Source organism: Girardinichthys multiradiatus, chromosome 18, assembly GCF_021462225.1.
Source record: "Girardinichthys multiradiatus isolate DD_20200921_A chromosome 18, DD_fGirMul_XY1, whole genome shotgun sequence".
Classification (NCBI taxonomy): Eukaryota; Metazoa; Chordata; class Actinopteri; order Cyprinodontiformes; family Goodeidae; genus Girardinichthys; species Girardinichthys multiradiatus.
Window position 1 is genome coordinate 29,651,433 of NC_061810.1, and position 12,330 is coordinate 29,663,762.

General features: G+C 40.8%; 1 protein-coding gene across 1 annotated transcript in view; it reads right to left on the reverse strand.

The window, feature by feature from the left end:
- The window catches only part of tenm4 (teneurin transmembrane protein 4), a 288,429-nt gene that overhangs the window by 33,719 nt on the left and 242,380 nt on the right, over positions 1-12,330 (reverse strand). The window contains exons 27-28 of the mRNA XM_047391839.1: positions 8,803-9,680; positions 3,152-3,324 (exon numbers count right to left, since the gene is read on the reverse strand). Coding sequence (XP_047247795.1) covers positions 3,152-3,324; positions 8,803-9,680 — 1,051 coding nt within the window. The remainder of the gene's footprint in view (positions 1-3,151; positions 3,325-8,802; positions 9,681-12,330) is intronic.

The window sequence follows — 12,330 nt, forward strand, 5'->3', positions numbered from 1 at the left end:
AGTACTAATTTAAGTTTACCAGAAGCCATTTAGGGGACAGAGCAATCTTGGTGGCAGCATCATCCTGTCGCAATGCTCTTTATTAGCAGGGACAGGGAAGCTAGCAAGAGATTGATGAAGCTAAATAGCACCATCCTGGAGGAAAACCTGTAAGGGGCTGCAAAAGACTTGAAACTGGGGCAGAGGTTCACTTTCCAGCAGCCCTAAATATACAGTCAGACCCACAAAGGAATGGTTTAGATTTTTGTATAATAATGTGTTAGAATAAAATGTATTCCTTTATTCTAATTGCACTATTAAAAAATAACATTTTACCATCTGAGGCTAAGAGAAATGCCCCTCCTTGAACCGCCAAGAATTGGGCAGTGTACGAAGGTAGAGACCTCGGTGGCCCGATCTCTGGATGCTTAGGCTGGCTCTAGGGACGTGGAATGTCACCTCTCTGGGTGGGAAGAAGCCTGAGCTTGTGCGGGAGAACGAGAGATATCGACTAGAAATAGTCTGGCTCGCCTCCATGCACAGCGTTGGCTCTGGACCCCATCTCCTTGAGAGGGGCTGGACTCTTTTCTACTCTGGAGTGGCCCACGGGGAGAGGCGACAGGCTGGGGTGGGTTGGCTTGTTGCCCCCCAGCTCAGCCGTCTTGTGTTGGGGTTCACCCCAGTGGATGATAAGGTCGCATCCCTGGTGGAAGCAGAGGCTGGGGACTTGGGGTTAGACTTTTGCACTACCCAGGCTGAAGTCACCGAGGTGGTTAAAAAGCCCCAGGGCAGGGCTTCGGGGGTGGATGAGATCTGCCCTGAGTACCTCAATTCTCTGGATGTTGTGGGGCTGTCATGGTTGGCAGGCCTCTTCAAAATTGCGTGGCGGTCGGGTAGAGTGCCTCTGGACTGGCAGACAGAGGTGGTGATCGCCCTTCATAAGAAGGGTAACCAGAGGGTGTGTTCCACCCTCTGGTCACACTCCTCAGCCTCCCTGGTAAGGCCTATGCCAGGGTATTGGAGAGGAGAGTCTGGCCGATAGTCAAACCCCGGCTTCAGGAGGAGCAGTGTGGTTTTCGTCACGGCCGTGGAACGCTGGACCAGCTCTACACCCTCTGCAAGGTACTCGAGGGTTCATGGGAGTTAGCCCAACCAGTCCACATGTGTTTTGTGGACCTGGAGAAGGCATTCGACTGTGTCCCTCTTGGTGCCCTGTGGGGGTTGCTCCAGGAGTATGGAGTCGGGGGCCCTTTATTAGGGCCCATCCGGTCTCTGTTCAAGCGGAGCAGGAGTTGGGTCTGCATTGCCGGCACTAAGTCAGACCTGTTCCTGGTGCATGTTGGACTCCGGCAGGGCTGCCCTTTGTAACCTGTCCTGTTCATAACTTTTATGGACAGGATTTCTAGGCACAGCCAAGGGCCGGAGGGGGTCTGGTTTGGGGACCAGTGGATTTCGTCTCTTCTTTTTGCAGATAACGTGGTCTTGCTGGCCTGCTCTAGCCAAGACCTACAGCATGCACTGGGGCGGTTCACAGCCGAGTGTGAAGTGGGATAAAGATCAGCTCCTCCAATTCCGAGGCCATGGTTCTTGACCGGAATAGGGTGGCTTGTCCTGTTCAGGTTGGAGGGGAGTTCCTGTCTCAAGTGGATGAGTTCAAGTATGTGGGCGTCTTGTTCACGCGTGAGGGAAGAATGGAGTGGGAGATCGACAGACGGATCGGTGCGGCTGCCGCAGTGCCGGACGCTGTGCCGGTCCATAGTGGTGAAGAAAGAGCTGAGCCGAAATGTGAAGCTCTCGATTTACCTGTCGGTCTACGTTCCTACCCTCACCTATAGCCATGAACTTTGGGTCATGACCGAAAGAACGAGATCCCGGATACAAACGGCTGAAATGAGCACTCCCTTAGAGACAGGGTGAGGAGCTCGGCCATCTGGGATGGGCTTGGAGTAGAGCCGCTGCTCCTCCACATCAAGAGGAGCCAGTTGAGGTGGCTCGGGCATCTATACCGAATGCCTCCCGGACGACTTCCTCAGGGGGGGTGACCAGGCATGTTCCACCGGGAGGAGGCCCGGGGGACGGCCCAGGACACGCTGGAGGGACTAAGTCTCTCAGCTGGCCAGGGAATGCCTCGGGTTCCCCCCGGAGGAGCTGGAAGAGGTGTCTGGGTCTCTGCTGAGTCTGCTGCCCCCGTGACCCGGTCCCAAATAAAGCGGAAGACGACAAGAACGAGTACGAGTACGAGTATGGGTATGTATGAGGCTAAGAGAAATGCTACTCCTAAAGTAATCCTAAAATGATTAGCATATAAATAAAGCATAGAGAGAAAATTTAACAATAGTAAAACTAAAAAAGCAGTAACTTTAAGGAACCTAAACATATGTTGTAAAAAAAACTTTTAATAAGCAATTCCCAACCACTGATTGAGAGGCTTTACAGCAGCATTAATTGTGACAAGTTAACTAATAGCTTTCACATACAATGAGAACGGCTTCACAGAATGCTAAGTTGCTTCATGCACACATGTTGCTATCGTGAAAACCTAAATTCAACTAACAATCTGCTGCACAACTAAGACAGTGATGTTCACTGTAAAATTTGAGCTTGACATATTTTTCAAAGAGGAACCCCACTAAAGGATTTGCAGCTGTATTTGTAGCAAAGAGTGCTTGTATAAAGTATTTGTATTCAGTTCGGTGGTTGAATACAAATGGACACTAAACGTTTGAGATTTTGTTTTGTAAAAATATTTAAAAACAATTTTTTCACCAATTCCCAATTATATGCTACTCTATATGCTGGTCTATGACCTAAAATCCCAATAAAATACATTTTGTGGCTGTAATGTGACAAAATGTAGAAATGTTCAATGAGTGTGAATACTTTTTCAAGTAACTGTATAGTGTGTTATATACATAGCATATATATATATATATATATATATATATATATATATATATGTAGTTTGAACAGAACAGAATATTACTCAAACTGCTTAGAAATGCTACACACTCTCAGACTATTGATGTACCTCAAGCAGTAAGATGTGATGTCAAACCAAGAGAATAAAAAGCTTTGGTGCACACTCAGGCAGTGAAGCAATAATATGCACATATGTGCTCTGTGTCAAGGAATTTGGATCTCAGAAAATAAATCCCATCATTGAGACACCCACCTTGCAAAAGTGTGTAGAAGTTGCCAGAGGCTGACAGGTTGGTGGTGACTGTTACATCCTCTCTGTTGGAGCCCTCTGTCTGGATGCGGACCGAACTGTCGGCTTCTGTGCGGTAGCTGCTTACTCTGCCGGTGGGGTAAGTGATGTTGGTTAGTCGCCCGTAACCATCGTACCTACAATAAAAAACAAGAATTGAAAAAATTTGCTGTTGGGAACAAAAGAAAGTTAAAAGAAGAATTTTATCTCACTGAGATCCAACAAGGAATACATCTGAACATGATGATTTGCAGCAATTATGACTTCTTCTCTGTTAAGAAAGTGTTTGATTGGACACTACAGGCAGGGTGGAATAGACAGTGTGTTTTCCTGGAGCACTTACTTTCCTTCTTGGTGTCACAAACTATAAAATGAGTGAACACATAAAAAGGCAGCAAATCCACCAGTGAAGAAAGTACATGATAATACATTCCAAACTGTCACCTTTAATTGTTGCAGCACAATCAACAAGCTTTAAAAGTAAAATGCTCCAAGAAGTGGTTATGAGATTACACAGGTTTGAACCTTTGGACCTATTCTACATTAAAAGGATAGAAAATGAATACAATTATGTCTTAATGTGTAAGTAAGTTACTCTGACAGAAACTGGTAATAGTGCATAGCATGAACAAACCCTTGCAACTCTAAAGAGTCTCTGACAATTCATTGTTAATCATCAACGGGTTCCTTAAGGATGCTCATTATATCAGAATTCTGAGTGTGAATCTAAATTTATCCTGTGAAATGATTATATCTGTTGAAATAACTTTAATGTTCAAAATACTCTTAGCAGATATTGTTTCAGTTAAAAAAGAAAATATTTCTCTAAAATCTCAGATCTGTGACATCATTCAGACTCTCCTTTCCTCATTGGCTGGATAATATGGCAGAACTCCTACGTTAGTCCAGATGTCTGCTTTTGATTGGCTTATCAGTTGTGGTTGACATGCTAAAGGAGGAAATTATCAACTTTTTCCAAAGAAAAGGGTTTTGCAGCAAAGATGAGAAAGCACACACCTTCCTGCATTTGGAAAAATGTCTTATGAGGTTAAAAGATTAGCAACATCACCTAATCTCATTATGCAGCCTATGAAAAAGGTGCACTGAAGTGCAAATCCACTGAGGGATGCTGTCTCTCTCCAGCCTACAAATCAGTTCATCACATACAAGAACATGAGTGGCCAGATTGTTTCATTCCACTCCGAGAGCACATCAGCATCGAACAATTTGAAATCTTTCAGATTGCCTGTTCGAGGAGTGAGTGAGCAGTACATTACTTAGAATGAAGACTTTTATCTGTGCACTGAATACATATTAGAAAGCCCTCCTCTATGTTTCTGCCTGCTATAATAAAGCCTCTAATAAATGAGATGGCGGGTGCTGGTTTACGGATATTTCCTCAGTGCTGCCGTCTCAAATATCCAATATGGAAAAGAAGAGTGGGAGAAGGATCATCTCCGAGAGATAAATGTTATCTGATCTAAGCTGTACCAGGCACTGGGATTCATAGACACATTTAAGCCAAAGTCTTTCCCTTCAGGAAATATAAAATAGCATCTTAATTAGCATCTAAGCATATATTATTTTGATGCTGCTCCTATTTATCTAGGAGATATTCTCTCTGCGTTTATCTTGTGATCAAACATTTGCTTTCAAAGCATACATTACTCATTATCTAAACTGTACCGTGTAACGGCTTAAATTATTGAACAGAGTGTTGTAGTTTGCCGTTCTCAAAAAAGTCCAACAGACAGAATTCTCATTTGCATGTGGTGGCTTGATCACTGACCCAGACTCTTTCTGTCTCAATTAGAAGCCGTGAGCTAGCTAGCTGAGCTGCTAATGGCTCCTGCATGCTTCGGCTCAGCTACCCATTAGTTTGCTTTCCCTGAACAAGAGGGGCACACGGGGGCAGGGTGCTCAAAAGAAGGAGAGGACTGGTTTCCCCATGGTTGGCCATGAGTCTATACAGATCGTGTCACCTCTGTGTGACATACTAGCTCTATGACCTTTCACGCTATTGCCCAACAATAGGCTGAACACTTCATGTCAGCATCACCTGCAGCACAGTAAATGTCAATTTTATGCAGGATCCTCATATTTTGTTTCTGCCTTGAATTTGAGAGTATATAAAAAACCAAATGCTTATTGCTATTGGCAATGATTGGCACGTGCATTTTTGCTACTACGTTGAGTTGCAAAGATATTCATACCCTTGGATATTTTTATATGTCACATCACAAGATCTAATATATTTTTATGATTTATTATGTTGTAATGCAATAAACTAACACAAAGCCAATGTTTAAACAGGGGAACAAAAATCTGATGAGGTGTCATCCCAAAAACAAGGTGATTGCAGTGATTGCAGCATAATGCTGTGGGGATTGGTTACTTCTGTACAAATTGGAAAGCTGGACATCACTGATGGGAAGATGCATGTAGCTAAATACATGGTAATCCTGAGAGAGACAATTGGTTACTGGCTGCACAACACTGTGCGCTGGAGGCAAAGTTTACCTACTGGCAGGAAAATGACCTAAGCACACAGCCAGAGCTACAAATGAATGGTTTAGATGAAAACATATTCATCCAAAGCAGAGACCTAAATGAAAATCAGTGGCAAAAATTAAGTAAGTGGTTATGAATTTCAGCCTCCTATAATATAATGAAGCACAAAAAAAGTCAAGTGTTGTGACTAATTTTGCAAGGCATTGTAAACAGAAGTATCATCAACTTTTAATTAAATGGGGAAGAAACGGATTAAGTTCCTTTTGCAATTTAGGATGACTTAATAGATTTACAAGAACCCTTAAGCATTGCACTTATTATAGGAATAAAATTATCAAGGGGTCAGGCTTGTGTCTGCATATACAGTAAATGTCAGTGCAAATGAGGTTGCCAGTGATTACAATAAAAAAGAGAATTCAGCACACGTCTTTTGTTCCCTATTCAATTCTAAGTCTTATATCGGCACTTAATGAGATTATTTTTTGATCTATAGTGCACGGGATATAAGCACATAATTATTAATAGCAGTAAATGTTTAGCAGCGCACTTTGTTGGATGGAGATAATTGATGGTTTTGATGGCAGCAAATTCTGCTTCAGACCCACCGGTGATGTTCTGACCTTCAATGCTAATTATTCAAGGAAAAACAAATACTCTTTATTTGGTCTAAATGAAACATGGATGAACTGATTTGCCTGCAGGTAAAAACAAAGTTATTGCTTGACGTGAAAGAGGAGAAGCAGGAAATTGTGTAAGTAAATCTCTCCTTTGTTTCCAACTGGGTATTATGCACAACTTTCAGGGAACAGATGAGAAATAACCCAGGTGTACTTGGTGCTGATTTTCACGATGAGACAGAAAGTAATATCGTTTTAAATGATTATGACGTAAAATAATAAGTTACGCACATTTGGAGTTAAATACACAAACTGAGGCACTGATTATGTCGGTTACCAATGTGGTACCAATTTTCATGGCAGCCCAATCTGAAATCTGAGACTTGATGCTTTAAAATTAGTGGTCATTGGGTCCTTCACAAATGAGGCCTAACATTTCCCAACATAAAACATGAGAAAAACACACCTCCACAGTGGAGGACCGCACTCAAGATTAATTTGATGTTCTCTGAAGCTGTCAATACATTAGAAAAGAGAACAAATGTTCCTTTTATAAAAAAAATAAAACCAAACCGAAATGTTTTAAAGTGCTGCATTTATCTCTTGTATTTACTAAGACTACCAAGAAATTCTTGCCCTGAAAACCCACAGTTCTTATTCCATCTTTAAAAAGTCCCCTGTGCAACTGCTGCTCTATGATCTTGCTGTTTCTTTATACATAAGCAACATTAGCACTCCGATCTAATAATAACCGCAGCTATTTTGCAGAATGTCAAAAAAATATATTTACACACCCAGTGTGTGTTTTGTGGCCAGAGGCAATTCTGTCTACCTCTAGAAATGCAAATATTTGGGTGCATTATTGCATTCCACTTCCACTGGAAGCATCTCAGATGACAGCCGAATCAAACACAGGTGATAAATGTGTGCACATATTAAACGGAGCGTCTGATTACTTGTCAGAGTTATATTCAACTAGCGAGGTGTGACAGATGTCTGAATAGCAAATCTGCTTAATCACATGTTTCAGAATGGCATCCTGTTAGCACAGCTCTCCCCTTTGGTACAGCACATTAGGATAAGGGACAGGCTGCTTAACACAAGTCACAAGAGCATGAAATCCTACGCTCATGTGTCGAAGATTGTGGGCGTGTTTTTAATTGTTCCCACTCAATGTGTGGTTCACCTCAGCTGATTGCTACCTCTGGCTATTCTATTATGTCTGTATTAATAAGCATTCACATCTTTACGAGTTAAAAATTTCTTCCCAGCAGATGCATCTCTATCTGTCCGGGGCCAAACAATGAGGGGTCTGCAGTCTGTCACTGCAAGGATGGTGCAGATGAGTAACATATCACCCAGTAATCCTATTTGGTATGATAACAGTAAATAGGATTACACTCATACTTCCACCAGTCTTGCATTTTCATGGACGCAGTTCTTATGCCAAAAAACACATAATTCACTCTTCTACAAAAACATTCACCCACCGCTATATTTTACCATAACACAGCACAACAAATACAACTTTTTTGTTAAGATCAACAGCAGAGATGGGGTCTTAAGTCTGTAATTTACAGTCACATTTTGGTCACAAAATCAGACTTCAGATTTACAGTAACTTAGACTCAAATCACATGAACAATCATTATATCATCTAATCAGGGGTGAAAGAAAGGTGGTAAATGCAGATCATTTGAATAAAGAGGCTTAAGACTTGAAAAACTATTTATGAACATCCCTGAATAAAAATTCCTTAACCTGTTGTGTTCTGACCCAAAGAATAACATTGGAAGAGACTTGTAACTTCACCTACCACTGGTTCCAAACCACAAACCTTGTCAATAAGTCAGTTAATCAGCTCAAACAGCTGTTATGCCCCTTTTAGCTATTTAAAACCTTTCTAAAATAGAGAGCAAACACATATTATTTTTTATAACTTATTTTGCTGTCTAGAGATCATTTTTTTCTTCTTTCCACCTAAACAAAATTGTGTTAAATAGATAAAAGAGACCTCATTGCCTTCAGTCCAATAAATGTGAAATTGTGGTGGAAAAGTAAAGATTTCAAGAAAAGGTTTACCTACTGTATTCATGTCTAAATGTGGTTGAAAGGTTATTGAGTTTGTTTAAATGGGCTCAAAGAGTCAATGTCTTAGTTTTAGCTAAATTAAGATGAAATATGAGTTAAAAAGTCAGATTTTCAACATATGTTTTGGGCTATGTAAAGACTAGGACGGGCCAACCCTAAGTAGCCATATAGAAGCTGTCAATGGGCATTCCGTATCTGGAAGGTACATTGTGCCTTATGACCTACAATTGGGCCCCAATTCCATTTGGAAGAAACTGGTTAAAACATTTTCAAAACAAACTTTCCGCAAGTTTTTATGCAAATACATTGACCTGTTAAAAACTCTTTCATGCACTGCATACATTGAAGTATAAGAATTACAAAGTTATTTAGGAAATGTTTCTTAATATTACTTACTCAAAGAAAGTTGTCCATCCATTTTCATTTGTCTTAGAAGCAAGAAGACCTGAGCTTCCATGGTAGGTCATTACGGCTAGTTCTTGACCCTGTGCAGCAACAGTTTTAAGGGCGTTGTTAGTACCGATGGTGAACCAAAAGGTCTGTCCATCAGGGACCATTAGCCACAGAGGCATTCCTGTAGTGTCTCGTCGTATGGTCACTGTGTTTTTGTTCTTATCAGTGATGCCACTTATGTCTCCTGTTCCTGTGTAGGTCAGATTGTAAAGATGGTCTCCTGTTGTCAGACTTTGTGTGAAAATGTGGCTGCCATTGGAATCAAACAAATAGAGTTCATCATTAATTGGAGAGGATACCTCATACATACTGAGGGGATTTAGATAGGGTTTGTTTTTGCGCACATAGCGGATACGAATGTTTCCAAGATCTGCAATATAAAGCTCTCCATCTGGACACACTGCAAGGGAAGAGGGTGCATTTAGCTTAGCATCCTTGGCATAGCCACCATCTCCAGAGTAGCAATCACAGTTAACATCATTCTTGCAGTCACAGCCACTTGGTGCCCCTGCAACCAGGGAGATCTCTCCATTGGTGGACACCTGTCGTACTCTGTTGATTTTCTTTTCATCAGACTCAGCTATGTACAAAACACCATTGTGTGACACAGCCAGGGCGTTTGCTGACTCCAGAGTTGCATGGATGGCCACTTTACTCATAAGAAAGTGATCGATGCCAGGCACTTGGCAGTGCATGGGGCGACCTGCTACAATACGGACTTGATGGTTCTCTGAGACCTGTAGAACAACATTGTTGTCCAGAACATACAGGGAGTTGTCCATGGGGCTCACTGCCAGGTCTGTAGGCCACTCAAGGCGTACCTAGAGGGAAAACAATACATAAAAAAATTCAGCTTCAAGTAACAAAAATGCTTTGATTTAATAACAGTACCATGAATGTTAGACTGCTGAATCTTTTGCTTTCTCCTTAGCATCACTGCTTTGCAAAAGTATTCAAACACCTTGAACATTTTAACATTCTGTCAACTTTAACTGTCATTTTTTGGATTTTAAGTGATAAAACAAAGCAAGGTAGTGCATAATTATTACGTGGAAGGAAAATGCATTTTTTCAACAGAAACCTGAAAAGTTTGGTGTGCATTTTTATTCAGCCCCTTTACTCTGATAAATCTAGGACAACAATATGTCCTTCAAATCAATTAAGCATTCTAAAATAAAATAATATAACACAGCCACAAACCTACCAAGATACAGCTGTCCATTCAAATTGATGGGCCCCACAAGAAAACCGATAATCGCAACTTTGCCAGATACAGACCTTTGTGCAAATCTGTGGTTTTGCTAAGGCAAAAATAAAGCACTACTACAACAACCGATGTAAGCTGATGTTTGATTGATCTCAGTTTGGTTTATCCACAGTCTGCTTTGACAACAGTTCACCTAACACTGCAGATCACCCTGAAAACACCATCCACACTGTGAAACACAGTGGTGGCAGCATTATGCTGTGAGGATGCTTTTCTTCAGCAAGGATAAAAAAATTGTTTTACGGTGGATGTAGCATTCAAGACTGCGCCTTCTAATTTTGACAACAACCTCAAACAAACAACCAGAGCTACAATAAAATGGTTTAAATCAAAGCATACTCATATGTTACTCATTCAAAGTTTAAGGAGGGGTAATATAAATACATGGCAAACTTTTCAAATTCCTATTTGCCAAAAAATAAATAAATAAAACCATGTATTTTTTTTTTCCAAATTACAATTATGTGTTGTTTCATTGTGCCCTATAAAACCCCAATTCATGAAAGTTTGTAGTCGTGACAAAATATGAGAAGTTCAAGGGATTTGAATGATTTTGCTATGCCCAATATTATTACTGAAATTGAAATGATTGGATAATCCCATTTAATCGGCGTCCTTTTCTCTTATTGTCCCACTGGGATCTCTAAGAAACATAATATAGAGTGTCGTTTTTCACTGGGAGCCTTGGAGCTCAGGGGAAGGCTGCTGATTAAATCATGGACCAAAATACAAAGAGTCAATGGAAAGTGCTACCAAAGATTCTATTTGGCCATACAGTGAATTCACATGTACATGTAGAGAAGCAATTAATTCCCCAGCCTTTCCTAGACTTGCACATCAGCCCTTTACATATTTACTATTTGCACATATTTCAGTTTTACTGCTGGGAATGGAAGGCTGGCAGAATAATTTATTTGAAACAGACAGGACATCAAGTCCGAGCAGAAAGAAAAACAAATTCAAACCTCACACACAGCTCATATCCTATAAACCTCCAGGGTTATATAAAAGGACAGATCACATACAACAAACAGGTGACTGACAGAGGATACATGTCAGCTTTCAGGGAGAAAATACCGCATTTACTTGGGCAATGAAGGGGGGAGACTTTCAATTCCTTAAAACCTATTTCTTGTCAACACTGCTGGTTAAATATTTCATGAGCCTGAGTGTAGAGGTGCTCAGGGGACCTGCCTGTAAGGGGGTTTTCACACCACTCTGACTGATGAGGGGATATTTCATGTAGCTGCTGTCCCAAATGCTGCAACCTGATCATACCCGGCACTTTATACAGTAGGGCAGCTGTCGACATTACCTGCCAGATAGGCCTATTGCAACTCAGAAATGTATTTTGGCCCAAGACTATGTAGACCAGAAGAATATTTTTTTAAATGCATTTGTTGATAAATAGGGAGGCAGTACAGTGATTTATTAACTGGTGTGATATGATTCATTTTTCTGGCGTTGGTTAGGACTTTAGCCGCAGCATCATAGATGAGCTACAGCTGCCTGATTGAATTTACAGTAAAGACACTGTTTCAGTAATCTAAGTATAAAATAAAGGTGTGCACCAGTTTTTCTGTGTCCTGTTTTGACAGGAAACCCTTTATTACGGCAATTTATTTTTTAGAAGACACTAAGCTTATTTTTTAGCAGACATTATGTAGTTGTCAAAGTGTAGATCTGAGTCCAAAACTACACCCAGGTGCCTCGCATGCTCTGTGGTCTTTAGCCCCATACAGTCTAATTGAGTGCTGATCTTAATTTTTGCATGTTTGGTCCTATATGCGTTAAACTGGAGGTTATTTTGATTCAAATACTCATCGGTATTATGGACTCACTGACTCAGTGAATGCAGTGTAAAAGTGTCATGAGATGACACAGAGATATAAAGTAGTTTGTCGTCAGCATAGATATGGTAGGAGATGCTGTAGTATTCTGTAATCTGAGCCAGTGGAATCATATAGATGTAAAAGTGGCCCGAGAATGGACCCTTTAAGAACCCCACAATTAATTTTTGTTTCATAATTTACAAATAACACAAAGTAACTCTTGTCGACCAAATAAGATCTGAACCAAGTTAGGACGGTACCAGACAATCCCACCCATTTTTCAAGACTATCAATCAGCATGTTATAGTCAACTGTGTAAAATGCAGCAAGTGAGTAATGATCAACTAATACTAAGACAGATGTTTTAGAACC